This window comes from Erpetoichthys calabaricus, chromosome 1 (assembly GCF_900747795.2).
Source record: "Erpetoichthys calabaricus chromosome 1, fErpCal1.3, whole genome shotgun sequence".
Taxonomy (NCBI): Eukaryota; Metazoa; Chordata; class Cladistia; order Polypteriformes; family Polypteridae; genus Erpetoichthys; species Erpetoichthys calabaricus.
Window position 1 is genome coordinate 181,485,100 of NC_041394.2, and position 22,752 is coordinate 181,507,851.

Here is a 22,752-nt window from a genome sequence, read left to right on the forward strand (position 1 = left end):
GGCGCTAGAACAGTAGTGCATAAACATTAGTAGGAACAGTCTATATTAAATGGCAAGGGACTTTGACCTCATTCTTTTTGTTGGTCGTATTTTTCTTTCTTTCAGCCTTTCTTTTGTTGATGTTACTTACTGAGCTGACTGTTCTTCGTGGGCTGCCACCGTGTATTGTGTGTCTTTAATTTTCTGTGACAGTAATACTGTCTTGTACGGCTCTATTCAATAAGGGCGCGCACAAAAAGGCGAGCTTCAAAAGTGCGACCTCAATTTGCGCGGCGAATAAAGGCGTTCGTAGATAATTTAGTTCAAATGGCTCTGGAATATGTGAAGAGCAACAAAGGTGCAGATCTTTACTTACGCGCGCCTTTATTCGCTGCGCCCAATTGAGGTCGCCCTTTGGAGGCTTGCCTTTTTGTGCGCGCCCTTATTGAAGGATACCGTCTTGTACGTCCACTGGCTTGTACGTCCGTAATATACCTTTAATTTTCACTGGCGGTAATACAGGCGTGCGCGTCGGTAATATGCCTTTAATCTCCTCTGACAGTAATACTGGCTTGTATGTGGCTGTAATATGAGTCACTGTATTGTGTACCTTTAATTTCCTCTCGCAGTAATACTGGTTTGTATTTCCGTAAAACGCCTCTGACTTTCTCTGACAGTAATATCGCGCATCGCACCGTGCCCCGCGCATGCGCACTTCACCAGAAGACACCCACACACGGACACTTGGACGCACATAGGGATTTTACATATATAGATATATAACACAGTTACGCGATAGATTTGATAAACTTGGACCCATTCTAAAGAGTCATATGGAGGATGCGCAAGCAGCACAGACCCGCCTTTATGACCGTGGCACGACTCTTCGGGAGTTCTGTCTGGAGGATCGGGTCATGGTATTGGTTCCCACCTCTCACTCCAAATTGCTCACCCATTGGCAGGGACCTTATGAAATTAAGGAGAGGAAGGGATTGGTGGACTATTTGGTGAAACAATCCAATCGTCGAACAAGCGAGCGGGTGTATCATGTGAACCTGCTGAAACCATGGAAGGAGAGGTACCCCGATCCCTTCTCCGGTCAGCCCCGCTCACTCTTTGCTCAAACAGATCCCCTTAATTTCAGACAGCAATTATCTTCCAGGCAAAGGCAGGAGCTGGAAACAGCTATCCGCTCCGTCCCAGAGGTGGTGAGTGAACAACCCGGCCGGACCTCTCTGGTTGCGCATGACATATTGACTGACCCGGGGGTGATTGTCTGAGAGCGGCCCTATAGACTCCCGGAGGCAAAGAAAGCTGAGGTGGAACTGAAAATCAAGCGAACACTGGAACTATGAGTGATTGAGGGTAGAGTTTTAGTCCCTGGTCCAGTCCCAAAGTCTTGATTGCTAAGTCCGATGGCAGTTGGAGATTTTGCAATGACTTCTGTCGGCTTAATCAGGTTTCCCAGTTCGATGCTTATCCCATGCCTCGCGTGGACGACCTCCTTGAGAGGCTGGGACCACCTAGGTTCTTGACCACACTTGACATGACGAAGGGGTACTGGCAGGTTCTTTTAACGGAGTCCACGAAGGCTAAAACCGTGTTTAGCACCCCTAGCGGGCACTGGCAGTATCGTGTCCTTCCAATCGGGTTACACAGGGCGCCTGCAACTTTCGGGGTCTGGTGAACAAAGTGCTCCGACCCAATAACAACATATTGTGCTGCCTACCTGGATGACATCGTCATCTATTCGAGCATGTGGAAGATACACGTACAGCAGGTCACAGTGGTATTGCGGGCACTAGGAGAAGCCGGGCTTCGAATCAATCCCAAGAAATGTTTCTTCGGGTTGAGAGAGGCTAAATACTTGGGATACCTGGTGGGCCGGGGTACTGACATGGCTCCATCCGCAAACAAAGCGGCAGGTCCGATCATTTCTCGGTTTGGCTGGGTACTACTACCAGTTTGTGCCTCGTTTCTCCGAGAGAGCAGCGCCCTTGACCGACTTGAGAGAAGAGAAGAGCTCCCAACCTAGTGGCATGGTCTGACAAGGCGGAAGCTGCATTCGGTGACTTGAAAAAGGCTCTAACTTCAGCATCTATATTAATAGCCCTTAACTTTTCTATTCCATTTGTACTCCAGACAGACACTTCGGACACAGGCTTGGGAACCGTGTTGAGCCAAAACGTCGATGGTGTTGAACACTCCGTAATGTACCTAAGCCGGAAACTGTTAGACCGAGAGACCAGGTACGCAGCATACATTTTTTTAATATTATATATATATATATATATATATATATATATATATATATATATATAAAAACACTTGTCGCGTACTCTTTGCATTATTTGACAGTAAACTATTTCAACCATATATTATATATATATATATATATATATATATATATACATACAGTAATCCCTCCTCCATCGCGGGGGTTGCGTTCCAGAGCCACCCGCGAAATAAGAAAATCCGCGAAGTAGAAACCATATGTTTATATGGTTATTTTTATATTGTCATGCTTGGGTCACAGATTTGCACAGAAACACAGGAGGTTGTAGAGAGACAGGAACGCTATTCAAACACTGCAAACAAACATTTGTCTCTTTTTCAAAAGTTTAAACTGTGCTCCATGACAAGACAGAGATGACAGTTCCGTCTCACAATTAAAAGAATGCAAACATATTTTCCTCTTCAAAGGAGTGCGCGTCAGGAGCAGAGTCTGTCAGAAAGACAGAGGAAAACAAACAAATCAATATGGCTATTTGCTTTTAAGTATGCGAAGCACCGCGGCACAAAGCTGTTGAAGGCGGCTCACACCCCCTCCGTCAGGAGCAGGAGAGAGAGAGAGAGAGAGAGAGAGAGAGAGAGAGAGAGAGAGAGAGAGAGAGAGAGAGAGAGAGAGAGAGAGAGAGAGAGAGAGAGAGAGAGAGAGAGAGAGAGAGAGAGAGACAGAGTTTGTTTTTCAATCAAAAATCAATACGTGCCCTTCGAGCTTTTAAGTATGCGAAGCACCGTGCAGCATTTCGTTTCAGGAAGCAGCTGCACAAAAGATAGCAATAATCTTTCAGCATTTTTAGACGAGCGTCCTTATCGTCTAGGTGTGCGAACAGCCCCCCTGCTCAATCCCCCTACGTCAGGATCACAGAAAGTCAGCGCAAGAGAGACAGAAAAGTAAGCCGGGTAGCTTCTCAGCCATCTGCCAATAGCGTCCCTTGTATGAAATCAACTGGGCAAACCAACTGAGGAAGCGTGTACCAGAAATTAAAAGACCCATTATCCGCAGAAATCCGCAAACCAGCAAAAAATCCGCGATATATATTTAAATATGCTTACATATAAAATCCGCGATGGAGTGAAGCCGCGAAAGGCGAAGCGCGATATAGTGAGGGATTACTGTATATATATATATATATATATATATTTATTCACGGCATTCGTAGTCTGTGTCACAATCTGATTGTATGGGTGGTTACCTACCAGGTAACGCTTGTGGTTGGCCAGCAATCTGCTAACATCCGCCACGGTGCCCTCAGTTTGTGAGGAGCAGATCATAGAATGGTTGAAATAGTTTACTGTCAAATAAATGCAAAGAGTACGCGACACGTGTTTCGCCCTCATTCTGGGCTCATCAGGCGTACACACTCCACTGCACTTCCTCTCGGGAATCGAACCTCGGGCGTCAGCGCCAGAGGTGATGCCCTATATATATACATATATATACACTAGACAAAGAGCCCGTTTCGACAACGTAAGATGAAACGGGCACGAGTTTGTGTCAGCAGTGTATGAAGAACAAATGATAAATAACGAAGAAGTTGTTTTGTAATGACTGTAGTCCGCTTTACTCATTACTGTATAGGCTTGTACTGTTAGTTGATGAATTTTCGATTGTTCCAGTACAATATGGAATAGTAATAGGTATAAGCACCACAAACCTGATATAGGTGTATTGAATGAATGCGTAATTGAATCAGAATGCATAAGTAGGCCTCGAGCTGTAGTCGAAATCGCCTTTCAGGCCTCTAGAGCTTTAATCAAAGTCGCCTTTCTGTTTGAACTTCTGTGGCCGTACGAGGGGGGACCCAAAAATAACCGGAATTTTGTTGTTGTTAGGTTGGTACTTGTAGTATGTGGTTGGGCCGCTAGGGCGATCTAGTTACACTCCTCACAAGTCAGTCTGCCAAGTGCCATCAGTCTGGAAGGTTGTGCTTGTGTTCAGTGAATTTTTTTGTAAAAGTAGGTTGCGCAACAGTGTGAGAAGGAAACGCCCTGATTTGTGGGAGTCGGACGATTGGTTCTTTCATCATGACAATGCTCCATCTCACACTGCTCTCAGCATTCGCCAATTTTTGGCAAGAAACGGTATGACAACCCTGAACCACCCACCCTACTCACCGGATTTAGCTCCGTGTGATTTCTTTTTGTTCCCTCAGATGAAAAAAGACTTGAAAGGAAGGCGTTTTGCTGACGTCGAAGAGGTAAAACAAGAAACGACCAGAGCATTAATGGGCATTACTTCAGACGAATTTAAAAAATGTTTTGAACAATGGAACAAACGGTTAGATAAGTGTATTTCCGCCAATGGAGAGTACTTTGAAGGAGACTAATTGTAGTTTGTACAGAAAATTAAATTAAACACGTTTTAAAAATATTTCCGGCAAAAATAACCGGAATTTTGTTGTTGTTAGGTTGGTACTTGTAGTACGTGGTTGGGCCGCTACGGCGATCTAGTTACACTCCTCACAAGTCAGTCTGCCAAGTGCCATCAGTCTGGAAGGTTATGCTTGTGTTCAGTCAATTTTTTTGTAAAAGTAGGTTGCACAACAGTGTGAGAAGGAAACTCCCTGATTTGTGGGAGTCGGGCGATTGGTTCTTTCATAATGACAACGCTCCATCTCACACTGCTCTCAGCATTCGCCAATTTTTGGCAAGAAACGGTATGACAACCCTGAACCACCCACCCTACTCACCGGATTTAGCTCCGTGTGATTTCTTTTTGTTCCCTCGGATGAAAAAAGACTTGAAAGGAAGGCGTTTTGCTGACATCGAAGAGGTAAAACAAGAAACGACCAGAGCATTAATGGGCATTACTTCAGATGAATTTAAAAAATGTTTCGAACAATGGAACAAACGGTTAGATAAGTGTATTTCCGCCAATGGAGAGTACTTTGAAGGAGACTAATTGTAGTTTGTACAGAAAATTAAATTAAACACGTTTTAAAAATATTTCCGGTTATTTTTGGGTCCCCCCTCGTATACACACACACACACACACACACACACACACACACACACACACACACACAGTTAGGTCCATAAATATTTGGACAGAGACAACTTTTTTCTAATTTTGGTTCTGTACATTACCACAATGAATTTTAAATGAAACAACTCAGATGCAGTTGAAGTACAGACTTTCAGCTTTAATTCAGTGGGCTGAACAAAACGATTGCATAAAAATGTGAGGCAACTAAAGCATTTCTTTAACTCTTTTAGGGCGGATGTTGACTTTTGTCGACAGGAGGGGTTGAGGGCGGATGTCGACAAAAGTCGACATCCAGGGATAGAGGGCGACAATCAGCTGTTAATGGCAACAAAACTCATTGTCACGTCACAGGCATTCCCTCTGTGCTTGGAGGAATGCTAGACTCGTTGACTCAGTAAATGATCCTTGCGTGTGCGTGAGTTGCGAAATGTAAACAAAGACAACATGGCATCAACATCTCACGAGGGAGAGAAGCGAGTCGAGAAAAGAAAATACTCGGCAGATGACATTTTGCGCATTATCGCGGAGTCGGATTTCATAGAGTGATCAGGAGGTTGAGGAAGAGATTGAGGTGCCGGCATTAGCCGATCGGAGACCAGCCGATGCCGTGCCAGCTGGTCGGCTGGCAGCTGAGCGCATTTGCGCTGCCGGTACACCTACGGCAAGGTTCGCATGGGAGGAATACCCAGAAATTGATCCATGGGAGCCGATCTGGCTACCTGACTTCACAAGAAGGCACGGCTTGCTGCTGGACAAGACAGATCACCAGCTGTTGAACTACTTCAGGCTGCTCTCTCCTGATGCTGCTTTTCAGCTACTGTCAGACGAGACAAACAGGTAGGCAGAGAAATGTTTTGAATCGCGGGCTGCGGTTGCATCGCATTCTCGTTTTTCAAAGTGGAAACCCACAACAAAAGACGAGATGAAGCGTGCTGTGGCATTACAAATAGAGATGGGACAGAACTGGTGATATAACTTCAGGGAGCATTGGTCCAAACGTGCTTTGTCCCCTGGTGGCTTTGGACAGGTTATGCAGCGTGGTGATAGGTACGTGCTGCCGCAAAGTTTTATTCACTTCTGTGATAAACAGAAGCAAAACCCATGGGGTGAGCCAGGCTATAATGCCATGCATAAAGTTCATAAAGTTTCAGAAGATGAAAAGAGGTGACAATCCGGTTTTCATGCGGGCAGAAAACTTGGTGGCAGTGGCATGGCACGATGGCAAATGGGTGACTTGTCTCTCTACAGTACACACTAACAACATATGTAAGAAAGTGCAGCAACAGACAATTGAAAAGTAGGCACCAAAGCAACACATATTGTAAGGAGTGCAATGTGGCAATGACTGAAATTGGCTGCTTTGAGCGAGATCAGACTTTGCAGGACTTTGCTGTGTAAAATGTATGTGATATGTATGTGAAATCATATAGTATGCAGGCTCATACAACATGCAAGACAGTAACATTTGTCAAAAGTAAATATTTTTTGTTGATTTGATATGTTAAACAATTGCTTTGTGTTCTTTTTTAAAAAAATGTTAGTTTTTGGAAAAATATTCAGCCCTGGGAGATAAGAAACAAAAAAAAATTAGCCCTAAAAGAGTTAACACAATCCCTTCATTTCAGGGGCTCAAAAGTAATTGGACAATTGACTCAAAGGCTATTTCATGGGCAGGTGTGGGCAAGTCCGTCGTTATGTCATTATCAATTAAGCAGATAAAAGGCCTGGAGTTGATTTGAGGTGTGGTGCTTGCATGTAGAAGATTTTGCTGTGAACAGACAACATGCGGTCAAAGGAGCTCTCCATGCAGATGAAAGAAGCCATCCTTAAGCTGCGAAAACAGAAAAAACCCATCCAAGAAATTGCTACAATATTACGAGTGGCAAAATTTAGAGTTTGGTTCATCCTGAGAAAGAAAGCAAGCGCTGGTGAACTCAGCAACGCAAAAAGACCTGGACGTCCACACAAGACAACAGTGGTGGATGATCGCAGAATCATTTCCATGGTGAAGAGAAACCCCTTCACAACAGTCAACAAAGTGAACAACACTCTCCAGGGGGTAGACGTATCGATATCCAAGTTTACCATAAAGAGAAGACTGCATGAAAGTAAATACAGAGGATGCACTGCAAGGTGCAAGCCACTCATAAGCCTCAAGAATTGAAAGGCTAGATTGGACTTTGCTAAAGAACATCTAAAAAAGCCAGTACAGTTCTGGAAAAACATTCTTTGGACAGATGAAACCAAGATCAACCTCTACCAGAATGATGGCAAGAAAAAAGTATGTAGAAGGCGTGAAACAGCTCATTATCCAAAGCATACCACATCATTTGTAAAACACGGTGGAGGCACTGTGATGGCTTGGGCGTGCATGGCTGCCAGTGGCACTGGGACACTAGTGTTTATAAATGATGTGACACAGGACAGAAGCAGCTGAATGAATTCTGAGGTGTTCAGAGACATACTGTCTGCTCAAATCCAGCTAAACACAGTCAAATTGATTGTCCATCTATATCATGAAACACCACCCAATGACCCAAAACATACAGCCAAAGCAACCCAGGAGTTTATTAAAGCAAAGAAGTGGAAAATTCTTGAATGGCCAAGTCGGTCACCTGATCTTAACCCAATTGAGCATGCATTTCACTTGTGGAAGACTAAACTTCAGACAGAAAGGCCCACAAACAAACAGCAACTGAAAGCCGCTGCAGTAAAGGCCTGGCAGAGCATTAAAAAGGAGGAAACCCAGCATCTGGTGATGTCCATGAGTTCAAGACTTCAGGCTGTCATTGCCAGCAAAGAGTTTTCAGCCAAGTATTAGAAATGAACATTTTATTTCCAGTTATTTAATTTGTCCAATTACTTTTGAGCCCCTGAAATGAAGGGATTGTGTTAAAAAAAATGCTTTAGTTGCCTCACATTTTTATGCAATCGTTTTGTTCACTCCACTGAATTAAAGCTGACAGTCTGCACTTCAACTGCATCTGAGTTGTTTCATTTAAAATTCATTGTGGTAATGTACAGAACCAAAATTAGAAAAAAGTTGTTTCTGTCCAAATATTTATGGACCTAACTGTATATATACATCACTGGTTAAATATTTCACTTAAACAAATCTAAGAACCAGAGTGGATTTCTATTGTTGTCTCTAATGCATTTTCACTTGGACTGTAAAATTGAAACACCACACTGGCATTATAATATGCTTGTGGGAATTCAAAGATCATCATCTGTAGTGAACTGATTTGAGAAAGAGAACAAAAAAAATGATTTTTTTTTTTCAGCTCCACTTTCTTAAAATGTTACCTTTGATAACTGTTGTTCTACTGCATAATATTGAATTTCTGTTATGAGATTAATGTTAATTTACCTGAAAGACATGTAACTGAGGAATCAAAATACATGTACATATTATAGAAAGGGTCTTTTCTTTAAATTACCTGTTTTCAAAATAAATACTAAAAAGTTAAGCAGATTCCCCTTAACTTAATTTGCACAAAAACACTTTTTATATAGACAATCTTTTTTAAAATTTAACTGACAAGAGAAGAGGAAATCACTTACCGGTACTAATCTCTAATCCCAAGAATTTTTTTCCACCTCCAAAGATATGAAGATTTTTCTGTCCTTTGTTGTAACGCTAAAGTATTAAAACAAAAATATTGCAAAAATAGGACAGATGAACAGTCACATCATCTTTACGCTGAGGTATTCTAAATCACATTTCACTGAATGCATCCTCCAATGACGGTCACATAATGTGGTTGTAGGTAAATAAACAAACTACACAATGCTATCATACTGTATATTAAATTATATACTTTGCATTGTCCTCATAAAGGTATGACAAAATTATAAGAACCATTTATAGTTTTGGAAGAGGACAGTAGATATAATGTATATTAAAACTTTTTTTTGTATACTGTTATTTTGCACTAGATGATGATAAAAACTCTTGTTCTTTTTTTTAAAACTAATGTGCCACAAATTTTTGGTTAGAAAAAATCTGCTTTACCTAAATGCAAGCTTCTTTTACAATCTAATATGAACAAATTTAGTATAAAATCTTAGATTTTGAATTTTCTCTTGACTTCTTTACATGTCATTCAAACACCAGGAGGCTGAGGAAACTGATATTCACAATTATAGCAACAAATTAAAGTTCAAGAAAATATATAAATTTGCTTTTCTAACTGTTCTTAAGGAGGGTTACACAAAAAAGATGCATACATTTTCAGTGTTATAAATTTAAAAGTTAATTTCAAGTAGCATGTTATTTTTCTACACTCGAAAACTTCTATATGAATAGAGATCAGCAAAGTAGAATTTCATCCTGAGTACCAAAGAGGGAAATACATTTATTGTATTATATCTAAGGCAAAATACCTTTCAAATTAATTTATGCATCTAAAATTATGTGCCTTCTCAATTTTTTTATTTTTAATAAATTTGCAAAAATCTCAAGTAAACTTTTTTCACTTTGTCATTATGGGGTGTTGTATGTAGAATTCTGAGGGAAAAAATGAATTTAAATCCATTTTGGAATAAGGCTGTAACATAACAAAATGTGGAAAAAGTGATGCGCTGTGAATACTTTCCGGATACACTGTATATAATTCACTAAGCGCCGACCATGGCACACATGACAGAGACCATGGGATACGCACGACAGAGCCCCGCCTGCCAACTCTAACCCTCCTCCCGCGTCATGGGATACGCACAACCGCGTCCACCCTCGCTGCATGCAGCGATTCCCATTCGCGACAAACATGCTTCTTCTTAGACGGTCCTGCAGGAACAGGGAAAACCTTTGTCTACAAAAACCTGATTCATACCATACTAAGAGCATAGTGTTTTTGTTGGCTTGCCCGCCCGCCTGCCTGCCTGTTACCAGCATTCACCGCAATGTACTGGAGTGTAAAACTATCGCAGCTGCTACCTCACACACTGTCCTTATTCGCCAGATTTCCCTGACCCCATCAGATTCAAATTTGCCTTATACTTTTACATGCAGACAATTTCCTGACCCCATCAGATTCAAATTTGCCTTTTACTTTTACACACAGACAATTTCCTGTTAGATTAGCCTTTGCAATGACAATTAATAAGGCTCAGTGCCAAACTTTCAAAAAGATATGCCTCTATCTGCCGCGTCCACCCTCACAAACTGTTTTACACGCTGCGTACAGCGATTCCCATCCGCGACAAATATGCTTCTTCTTAGATGGTCCTGCAGGAACAGGGAAAACCTTTGTCTACAAAAACCTGATTCATACCATACTAAGAGCATAGTGTTTTTGTTGGCTTGCCCGCCTACCCGCCCGCCTGTTACCAGCATTCACCGCAATGTACTGGAGTGTAAAACTATCGCAGCTGCTACCTCACAAACTGTCCTTATTCCCCGGATTTCCCTGACCCCATCAGATTCAAATTTGCCTTTTACTTTTACATGCAGACAATTTCCTGTTAAATTGGCCTTTGCAATGAATAAGGCATAGGGACAACCTTTCAAAAAGATATGCCTGTATCAGCCAAACCCAGTTTTCAGTCACGGACAATTGTATGTTGCTTTCTCCAGAGTTCCATCTTTTCATTCACCCACAGTCGTATACTCAAACCCACCCCATTTGGACAACTGTGTCTTTCAGGAAGTGTTCACCCATCAATAAATAATTATGCGGCATATGCTACGCCGCGGGTTGGCTAGTTAAGTAATATTCTCTGTCATCAAGGTGCAATTACACAAGTACTTAATGTAAACTACAAAAATCTGGAATGATTCAAATCTTCCAAAACTATATGGCAGTTAAATGAAAGAAATAAAATGTGCCAGGGCTGGAGGCATTATTCAACGGTAAAGGGTTCAGTGAAATTAAAGAATGATTAAAAGAGAACTAATTAATTTGAAATTCAGGGAAAACATTGGTGGAAAATTAAGAAAAAAAAATAATAAAAGAAGATAATAGTTTAATATTGTTTGTATGAAAGTAAACATTCACAACTTAATGGAGAGAATTGGTTAAACATCAGTCATAGAACCAAAGTTTTATAAAATTCACTCAATTCTAATTCATATGTAGCTGAGCAGCATGCATCTAGGGAATTCCTGGACATTTTTCATTCCCGGGAATGAAATAGCTGTAATTCCCGGGAAAACGGGAACGGCCAAGCTTGCATATATAGTGTGTAAAAGTGTAAAAATCGATCAAGAAATAACAGAGTTATAGTTGAAAATAATTAAGTGGCACGGTTTTTTGGCCCACGGTGTAGTGTGTTGCCGATTAATTCAGTCAACAACAGACAGCAGCAGTCAGTCTCCCGGCTGACTGAGCACAGTGGACTGAGAGGAGTCTGCACTCTGCAGCTCACGAATGCCAGGATGGGACAGAGTTCATGGACGTCTGTGCTATTGACAGCTTTGAACAGCAACTTGAAATTGCAATGCGTCAGTCTGTTGCATTCGCATTATCTGTGCTAAGAAACTTGCCATCACAGAATGATGACAAGAAACTGGATGCATCAGTAAAAGCTGAAATGGTGGTGTTTCAGAGCAATGGCAAGCGAGGGCGTTGTTTAGAACAAGTGTATCAGTATCTGATGACTGTGCCGTCTACTTCAGTGGAGGCAAAGCATGCATTCTCAGCGGCTGGCGTACTCTGCACGAAGGTGCATTCTCATCTGGACGACCGCACGCATGATACGTTGTGCTTTCTACGCTCTAATTACCGCAAATAACTAGATACATGTACTTATATGACAGCACAAACTGCTTGCAGTTAAGGTTAGTCTTTTATTGGTGTCAACATATTGCAGTAGTTTTATTAAAAACTAGCAAAATACCAGCGCTTCGCAGCGGAGAAGTAGTGTGTTAAAGAGGTTATGAAAAAGTAAAGGAAACATTTTAAAAATAACGTAACATGATTGTCAATGTAATTGTGTTGTGATTGTTATGAGTGTTGCTGTCATATATATAATATACACATACACACATATATATTATATATATATATATATATATATATATATATATATATATATATGACAGCAACACTCATAACAATCACAACACAATTACATTGACAATTATGTTACGTTATTTTTAAAATGTTTCCTTTACTTTTTCATAACCTCTTTAACACACTACTTCTCCGCTGCGAAGCGCGGGTATTTTGCTAGTATATATATATATATAATATGTGTTTATGTATATATATATATACATACACATATATTATATTATATATATATATATATATATATATATATATATATATATATATATATATATATATATATATATATATATATATATATATATATATATATATATATATATATATATATATATATGTATACACATATATATGTATACACACACACACACATTATATATATATATATATATATATATATATATATATATATATATATATATATATATATATATATATATATATATATACACACATACATATACACACATACATGCAGTTTTAATGACATAGAAATCAATATAAACAACATTAACATCATTATCATATGAGAATATGAAGTAATATATAAGAAGCACATTTCATATAAATATAAAATATTAAACAGTAAAATCTTCTTCTGTAATTTGCTACCGTGGCTATTCGTTTGTCTGTCCAGGATTTTAAATCACCTGTAGCTCGCAAACCGTTTCACCTATTGACTTGAAATCTGGTACACATATAGTACGTCACGTCTACTATCCGCTTTATGGGTGATGATTGTATTACTCTTTTTATCTTTATTTTATTTTATTGTAGAATCAACTCCTATCTGCGCACACCAGGGCGGCCGTGGGCGGATGCGTATGGTGTATTCACTCCACGTTATCGTGCATTGCGCTGTCACTGGTATTTTGATAAAAGAATTTGAACAACATATAAGAAGCGTATAAATTATTAAACAGTAAAACATTAACATTTAAGAAGTAAAGTTACATTAAGTACTACTGCAGTGCCTTCGGGTATACCTCATTTTTTGTTTGCCCATTACATGCTTAAATGTATACATTTTTTGGTGTACCTACCCGAGAACACGCGACATATAACCGAGCGTGGGAGAAGCATGGATTTTAAACACGCGTTGAGTTCATCTGCTGGTCTCCCTCGTGAAATAACTGGTAAAATCTACAGCGAGTAAAACAACATTACCTCCTATTTTTTTTTTGTTTTACGATCTCTGAGATCTTGCTTTTTTCGGTTCAAGGCTTCATAAGCTCTTTTATGTTCTATGGTGTACTTATCCCAAACCATCATCTTTGAATGTTGCAAGACTTTCGCCTTGTATGTAGATCGGGGGTAATTACATTCATTGCATTCCTAGTCTGAATCACAATCTGATTGTATGGGTGGTTACCTGGCACTGTAGGGTTGCCACCCGTCCTTTAAAATACGGAATCGTCCCGTATTTGAGAATGAAATTGCGCGTCCCGTTTTGAATCAATACGGGACGGGATTTGTCCCGTATTTTTTTTATCATTTTTTTAAAGCAGCGTCTCATGCAAATCATCCCACACGCATTTTATGAAGATGCCTCCTTTCCTACTTTTGATTGGGTAATACTTGATGTCATCGTTAGTTTGATTGGTCTTTTTAACTGTCCAGTGAGGAGGGCGGGTCTTTTAAGTAGAGTCTGCAAAGTGTTGGCACTGGGATGTGGCACCCGCTGCAGTATGCGTCCCTTATTTTTTTGTATTAAAAGTGGTAACCCTACCTGGCAGGTAACACTTATGTTTGGTCATGAAGTCGTCTAAAATCCGCCACGTGCCCTCTTTTAATTGCGAGAAGCAGACATATATAGCCAAATTCTCGCGCTTTGTTGCGGCAAAGTACTGCTTTTAAATTTTTAAGAAGAAAAGAAAACCTTTTTAAACGGATCGAAAATATACCAATAACAATTTGTTAAGGATCTGTTTTTTTTGTGAACCTCGCTTTTCACAGCTGTCGCGCTACGGCGTGTGTTTCGTTTATTAGACAGTATGTAGATCGTGGTAATTACATTCATGGCATTCGTTTTTCTGAATCACAATCTGACTGTATGGGTGGTTACCTGCCAGGTTACGCTTGTGGTTGGTCAGGAAGTCGCCTTACATCCGCCACGTGCCCTCTTTCTGTTCCCAGAAGCTGATCATAGAATGGTTTTAATAGGTTACTTTCAAATAATGCAAAGAGTATGCGACACGTGTTTCTCCCTAATTCTGGGCTCATCAGGCATACACACTCACTGCATCCCCTCTCGGGAATCGAATCTCTATCGTCAGCGCCAGAGTTGAAGCCCCTAACGTTGCGGTCAGCAAGTCGGCTAACATCCGCCATGTGCCGTCTTTCAGTTGCGAGAAGCAGATCATAGAATGGTTGAAACTGTTGCCCCTAACGTTGCGCTACGGCGTGTGGTTCGTTTATACCTCGTGTCTTCTCATAAACTTTTATCTCGCGAATATGTTATTGCAATCCGCAGCGGGAGCGTTTCTATAAACTTAATTTAAACTTACGTTTTACACCATGCTTTGTTTCCCTTATGAACATGCTTGTATGGTTCACTCGCTCGGTTCTTATTGTTTCGCTCCCTTCTCAATTGTTTAATGAATTTTTTGTTCTTTGCTGTTTGCGGCTCTTCCTTCATTTCTCCCTACTGCGTTCTTTTATCTCGCGAATATGTTATTGCAATCCGCAATGGGAGTGTTTCAATAAACTTAATTTAAACTTACGTTTTACACGGTGCTTTGTTTCCCTTATGAAGATGCTTGTATGCTTCACTCGCTCGCTTCTTATTGTTTCGCTCCCTTCTCAATTGTTTAATGAATTTTTTGTTCTTCGCTGTTTGCGGCTCTTCCTTTATTTCTCCCTACTGCGTTCACAGTCTTTTCACGTGATTACGTGGGAGGCGTGATGACGTGACAGTCAACTCCGCCTCCCACGGCCATCGAGCTGCCGTCCATTACAGTATATTGTCAAAAAAGAGGTTCCAGTTATGACCATTACACGTTGAATTTCGAAATGAAACCTGCCTAACTTTTGTAAGTAAGCTGTAAGGAATCAGCCTGCCAAATTTTAGCCTTCCACCTACACGGAAAGTTGGACAATTAGTGATGAGTGAGTCAGTCAGTCAGTCAGTGAGTCAGTCAGTGAGGGCTTTGCCTTTTATTAATTAGTATAGATGCGAGCGTGATCTTTCAGGTTCTTATAGAAATCCAAGAAAACTTCTTTGTCCGTGTTTTTCGGATAAATTTCATGTAAAGTGTGATACTTTTGGACATATGGATTTGTATCCATTATTGGCTATAGAATTTCTAATATATCTGATTGTTTAACTCTTTCGATTCTATGTTGCATCGCTTCTCCGTGATCATAAATATAAATAAACCTGACTGATTTGTGGTTTCTTTGAAATTAAACTTGTAGTAGCTTTAATTGCTGTGGGACCACAGATTCTCATAGCATATGGTCCTTAATCATGTAAATCTACGTTTTGAGCATTGAATGATGTGAAGGAGAACAGGTAGATTCGGATATTTTGCCTGTACTGTTTGTGGATATCACTTTCACCAAATAATAAATCTTTTATTTCTTGCAGATACGCCTCTTCATTGGGAAAAAAACACTAATTTTCCCTGATGGCAACACGAATTAGACGATCTACAAGTCTCTGACTTAAACTTTAAAGCCGAACAATATCTGCATACTTCTGTCATATCACCTATGTCCATATATTCGATCTCTTTTCACTGTTCCAATTATTTTACCAAGTAATAATTTCCATTTGTAAGTGCTAATGCAATCTTTACTATCAGTTTTTTGAGACTATCAAATTTTAGTACTTTCATAATCACTAACAATGCTTTTTGGCCTCTTTTTGATGCGCTGCCCTTTCATCTTCGCTTAGTCGTTGACGGTTCATCTAGAATGTATAAAATTATTGTCCAGAAAAGGACTACATTGAAAAAAACATATAGATTGTAAGTCTTGTATTAAAATAAGGAAAACATAAAAATTTATAAGAGCTGAGAGCACAGGAACTTTGTCTGACAATAGCATTCACATGAATGAGAGGTCAGTGGACCTGAAATTATCTCTCTGAAAAAGTCTCATCTCATCCCAGGATTTTTTTTAATGTAATAGAGAGATATACTGCACTTCCGCACAATGATATAAACAGGAGCCAATGAATAGAACTGATTTTACTGATATGTTGTGGACTCTCCACAATGTGTGGATGCAGACATAATGCTGGGAAATACAGACATGTGATATAACAGCCTTTAAAAATTTTAATACTGACAAATGCCATTGTCCATTGATGACCCAGCTACATATTATTTTCTCATATTTATGTTCAAAAAATTCTTTATCAGATTTCACGCTAATAGCATTTGCTTTGTAATGTAAATTGTGATAAGCAAACCCTGGATGCCTCACGCCTGGACAAACTGGTGAGGAAGGCAGGCTCTATTGTAGGCATGGAGCTGGACAGTTTGACATCTGTGGCACAGCGACGGGCACTGAGCAGGCTCCTGTCAATCATGGAGAATCCACTGCATCCACTAAACAGTGTCATCTCAAGACAGAGGAGCAGCTTCAGCGACAGACTGCTGTCAATGTCCTGCTCCACTGACAGACTGAGGAGATCGTTCCTCCCCCACATTATGCGACTCTTCAGTTCCACCCGAGGGGGGTAAACATTAACATTATACAAAGTTATTGTCTGTTTTACCTGCATTTTTTATCACTCTTTAATTTAATATTGTTTCTTTATCAGTATGCTGCTGCTGGAGTATGTGAATTTCCCCTTGGGATTAATAAAGTATCTATCTATGGAGTTCACTTCTGGGTGAGATAGGCAAAAGCGCAGAACTGCATTACACTCAATAGGGAAGGTGGAACTGAACTAGTTTTAAGTGAAACATAATGCTGCAATGGTCTTTTAAGTCTCCCTGAGATCTTACAAAGTGTCTGCCAACTATGCTGGACCAATCACTATTACCACAAACAAAATAAAACTAACAACCACAAACTGGCAATAAGTAAATAAAATATAGATCACTGCATTCACAGAGTTCCAATCTTGCAGCACACATTGAGCCTGGAACAAAAGAGGCAGTATGGGAGTGGCAAGTTTCATTCTTCCAGACACAGCTTCCCTTGTATCTGTGCAGATCCTTCAATATTTTTTCTTCCAACAAAAAGGAAGAAACACCATGTAAACAGTAATACATTTTGCGTTGTTACTATTTAAATGGGATTTCTTTCTGAAACAAAGAAGGGGGAGAGGGAGGCATCCTTGTTTTGAGATCATCACTGGGCACATGGCTAATTATTCATGCAAATTAGTTATGCAGTGATAAAGTACTCATAATATTCTCATTATGGTCAGTTAATGCAGTTTTTCTGAACCTTTAAGGTCCAGCGACCCACTTTGCCCTTTTAAATTTGCTGTCTATTCACTAACAGCCAATTCAAACCACCCTCTTGGTAAAACGAGCATGATTGCAAGAGCTGGGGTGAACATTCTCACTTGGTGAATTGACCAAGATTAGGAGACGGGGAGGGGGATATCCCGTTTGTGAAACAAGCTCACTTAAAAATGGGGAAACGTGTTGTGTAACGCTGTGAATCAGTTGGGCAACCCACTCAGGACCCACTTAAGAACCTTCAATGGTAACCTGCAACCCAAAAATGGGTTGTGGCACAATGGTTGAGAAACAATTAGATAAATGTAGCCCTCTAATGAGTGTTTTTTGTTTTTTTTTGTAAATGCAGGATGGAGATCTGGCTGGAGTACTGATTGGGTCATGATGGTAAAGATCTTACAACAGGCCTACATAAAAGTTCTGCACATGGCTGCTACAGCTCTATGATGTCATGCTGGCCTCACAAAGCATCATGGAACACTGGGGAAAAACAATGGTTATCTAAGCTGGCCCTTAGCAAATTACCTAGGAGAATATTTGCTGAACGAGGTCACTGGTGAAAACAACAAATTCACTGCAAGAAACGTTTTGGCAAATTCTGATGATCAACACTAAATGAAAATTTTATTATTGTTAGTCATGAAGGAACCAAAATAAAATAATGTAGGAATAACAGATAGAAACCAGGATTGGTTCTGGTCAAACACGGCTCAAGGACCTTCACAAAAATGTTAAAATAAAAATGAATAATAATATAGTAATTATCAGGAAACTACTGAATTTCCTATAGTGCCTCAACTATGAGTATACTGCATTTTATCTTAATAATTTGATATATTCTGCAGCAAAAGAAGTTTGTTTCCCTGATTTTATATGACTGGTGCATACATAAGAAAAGCTAAACATGGTTTTCTTTTGAATGGCATCATTGTCTTAAAAAAAAAAAACACTAATAAAATAATACATGTGTTTAAGATCTTTTTTCTGAATTTACCTCTGATGACCTAAGGCGTCTAGATCTTCGTTCAGTATTGTGGTTTCCTGGAGGCACAGCTTCTTTTGTTGGGCACTCTAGCCTACTCTTAGGCTTTTCATCCATATCACCCTCTTCCTCATCCTCTTCACATTCTATCTGTTGTCTGTTTTCATCATTAATGGATAGCTTATGGATTCCCTGTAAGAACAAGTAGACTTTGAGATAAATATGTTTGATGTGATGCCATCACTGGCAACGTGACTATTAAATTAACACTCTAAATTGATAGACACAAATTTATAAAAATGAAACAGCTCGTCTTCTCATTTGTTCATCATTGACTCTAATTAGATTAGATTAGTTTAAATAAACGTTTGTAATCCCATAGAAAAACTCAAATGCATACAGCAGCAGAAACATAAAAACAAGAATACTGAATACAGGACAGATAAATACAGCCAATCAATCAATAAAAATAAACTTAACAGGTACATCAGGTGGAAGCATTGAATTGCCTGCTAGCACTGGTCAGAAAAGACACCCAGAGGCACTTCTTAGCACACCGTGGTCAAAGTCAAAGAATATTTTTCTGCCTGAGGTACCGGCTTTGTCTAAGTGGGAAAAGGCTCTGTAAAGCATGTAGATAAGAACATCGTCCTGACCTAAATGTGCCTGATAGGCAAACTGCAGAGGATCCAAATGTTCTGAAATCAGGGGTCGTAGCTGTTTTAGGACCAAGTTCTTAAAAGGTCTTCATGATGTATTAAGTAAGAGCAACTGGTCTGAAGTCCTTGTGATCACTGTAATGCCATTTCTTTGGCATGGGGGACCATACAGGATGTTTTCCACAGCTGGGGAACCTCCTGCAAATTCAGAGAAAGGGAGAACAGGCACTGTAGGACCCCGCAAATCTGACTGGCACATGTTTTCAGCACCCTGGGGCTGAGTCCATCTGACCCTGAAGCCTTAGATTGCAGTTGGGATTCCAGAACGTTCTCAGCTTGCACACACAGAGGCCATTACTCATGAAACATGAAGATTCATCAAAATCTCGACACACACAGACAATTGCAAAAATGGTCAAAACATGTTCAGGAGCGCATGAAACATGAAGATTCATTAAAATCTTGAGGTCAAATTTTTTTGTGATTGCTATACTTTATACTATGTATTAGTGCTGGGCGGTATACCGGTTCATACCGAAAACCATTTTTTATTTTTTTTATGATATGGATTTTTCTTATACCGCAACACCGGTTTAAATTGCCTAAACGACGTTCGGAACGTGGCGCAGCGGGAAACTGTTTAAGTGGGGACCTTATTCACTGCTACACCGCTAAACACAGATTTGTTGCACTAGGGCTCTTTTTCACTGCTACACCACCAAATAGTGGGCGGTAGCATAGGTATGCCGCGCGGTGAAAATGGACAGAGAGCATTCTGAAACTGAACTAAAAGTAAAGTTGAACATGTGATGAACAGAAGAACTTTTGCCGAAAAAAAGGAGTCACGTCCGTCCGGAGATACTTTAGTTTTAAAAGGTCAGATGTGTAAATACTGTTTCTATACTACTGGATAATACTGCAAGCCAAGTTGTACTTGTTTTTGTACTTGCTAGTGTATGTTTTGCTTGTATTCATTCTGCGATGTGCTATCGACTCGTTCGGAGATGGGCGCAACTCTGAATGGATGGCATAATTAAACATGTATAATGAAGATATTTTTAAAGTTCTGAACACTCCGTCGGCTAAGTTAATAACTAGTTTTAATTTCACAAAGACGTTTATTGTGTGGTGATTGGTAATCTGGAGAAAGAAAAAGGAAAGATAGGAACTGGGGTTTTGGTAGAGAGCAGGAATATCATGAAGTGAATGGATTCTGTGCGGTGATTGCTGCAGGCGCCTGCTCTTAGTGCGGAGGAAGTCAGTTTAAGAAGCGTAGTGATTAACGACTGGGTCGGGGAACACTTAACACAAAGTATTTGATGTGCTGCATTAACTTGTGACGGGGTTTGAGAAAATCTAGTAAATTAAACATTGATTTTAGGATGAAGTTTAGTTTACAACATTCTACTTTAATTATAAAATAAACTATGAGAATAAAGTGGAAATGTCGACTTTAATCTTGACATAGTCAACATGTCGAATTTATTCTCGACATATAGTTTGTTTTTTTCTTCCGTGTCCATATTTTTTTTTCTTCACAGTGGCCCTAATGCGCTTCCATAGGGCTATACCACAAACAGCATTATAAATGCAAGTTGCAGTTTTTATTATTTATGTATATAGCTTAGCTTGAAGCAAGGTCCATATTAATGCAGTTTGCCTAAATGATGGTACAGTTGGTAAGATGTCATCACCAAGTTGCACTTGTTTTATTTTAATTTGGTGAATACTGTGTAATGCACCTAGGCTTGAAATAATGGTGCAACTATCAGTAATACTATTATGTATTTTATTGTTATTTATTAGTTTAAATATTATGCAGTTTAATGATGGTAAAATTATTTAAAAAGTCACTTTAACGTGTCAGTGGACAGAGATTGTTAACATTAACAGAAAGTGTAGTTGGTTTACAAAAAATATTTACTATTTATTCCTTTTCTAAGACGTGTTCAGTGCAATCCAACTTTTGACAAACACCTCTGGATATTTTACTAAGTCTAAATGCCTCTTTGGATGGTTGAAAATATGTTGTCAAAATCATAGTTTAAACTTTTGCAAAATTTGTTCAATTAAAGGTTCTATATTTTGACTGCATCTGTCATGCAATGTGATTCCTTCTTTTTAGTGCCACCCCCTTGAAAACTATCACTTTATGGGGCCATGCAAACCTGGATTAATACTTGTGTGCACATTAAAATGTCTTTTTGTACGATGTACAATTCTCATAACAGTCTAATAGGTTATTCTTAGCCAGTCTACTGCAGTAATTGCAGTGGAAAATGTGGTTAACATCCACTCATGCATGGGGAAAAATATACTGTCTAATACCGTGATATAGAATTTTGGTCATACCGCCCACCTCTACTATGTATACAAACAAGTAAAAATCCATAAAAGCCCAAATTCCTTAAAATAAATATGAAGCATTTTGGAACAATCTCTTCAATTACTCACATAAAATGTCTAAGTATCAAAAACTGATTATTGATTGGACATAAAACTGGCATGCATATCATTAGAAAAAAAATGTTTCCTGTTATAGATACAAGGATCGGTTCTTTACAAACATCAATACAGTCATGGAGGCCAAAAAGATGTTGTTGCTGGAGCTGTAGGAATTGTGTGGCCTAGAGGCAGCTGGACAGGATTATGTGGCACCTCCTACCAAAAGTCCCCGGAAGGACCAGCCGAATAGTACTTTGGCGCATATATATCCATATTACTAACTGAGAATGGTAAACCGGAAGGCACGGACCCAGGTACACGGCGATGGACGCAGGAGACATAGTGCGCAGGCGCCTACAGCGCGCGTCTCATAAACCGCAAGCGAAGTCTGATCCACCGCGAACAAAGGAGTCACGGCTCAAAAACGAAAGAGCTCATCTAATGTAAATAAGACATGAAGCAACAACGCACCCATAGCTAATGACTAACGACACAGCCACACAGAAAAGAGAATTCTGCACTGCACCCAGAGTCAAACGGAAGACACTACGGAGTCCGCAAAGGTCCACAAAGATAGTACGGAAGGCACGAGAAAGTACGAAAGGCGCAGGCGCCTACAACGCGCTTCTGAACTAAACGTCCACACTACACAGCATGGTCCAGGTAATAAGAATAAACGAACTCTCCGTATTAGCCGTACGGCATCCTCACACGTCCAAACCATATAGCATATGTGGATCACATTACAGTGATGCATTATTAACAGTACAACCACAGAAAACGCTCCGTATTAACAGTAAGTGTAATTATCCATATTACTATTGGTAGACAACGGATAACTAATGGAGTCACGGTCACGGCTCCAAAACGATACAGCTCAACTAACGGAGCTACAAAAACGAGCCCGCATGGATACGTAGGCACCTACAACGCGCGTCTGAAACCGCGGAAGCAAAACTGTCTTGGCTCCAAAACCAAA

At 39.8% G+C, this 22,752-nt stretch overlaps 1 protein-coding gene across 2 annotated transcripts in view; it reads right to left on the minus strand.

Moving 5' to 3' along the window:
• kdm5a (lysine (K)-specific demethylase 5A) overlaps window positions 1-22,752 on the minus strand; it is a 146,104-nt gene that overhangs the window by 76,192 nt on the left and 47,160 nt on the right. For both annotated transcript variants that reach the window (XM_051930694.1, XM_051930696.1), the window contains 2 exons: window positions 18,682-18,861; window positions 8,816-8,891 (listed from right to left, as the gene is read on the minus strand). In XM_051930694.1, the coding sequence (XP_051786654.1) occupies window positions 8,816-8,891; window positions 18,682-18,861 (256 nt within the window). The remainder of the gene's footprint in view (window positions 1-8,815; window positions 8,892-18,681; window positions 18,862-22,752) is intronic.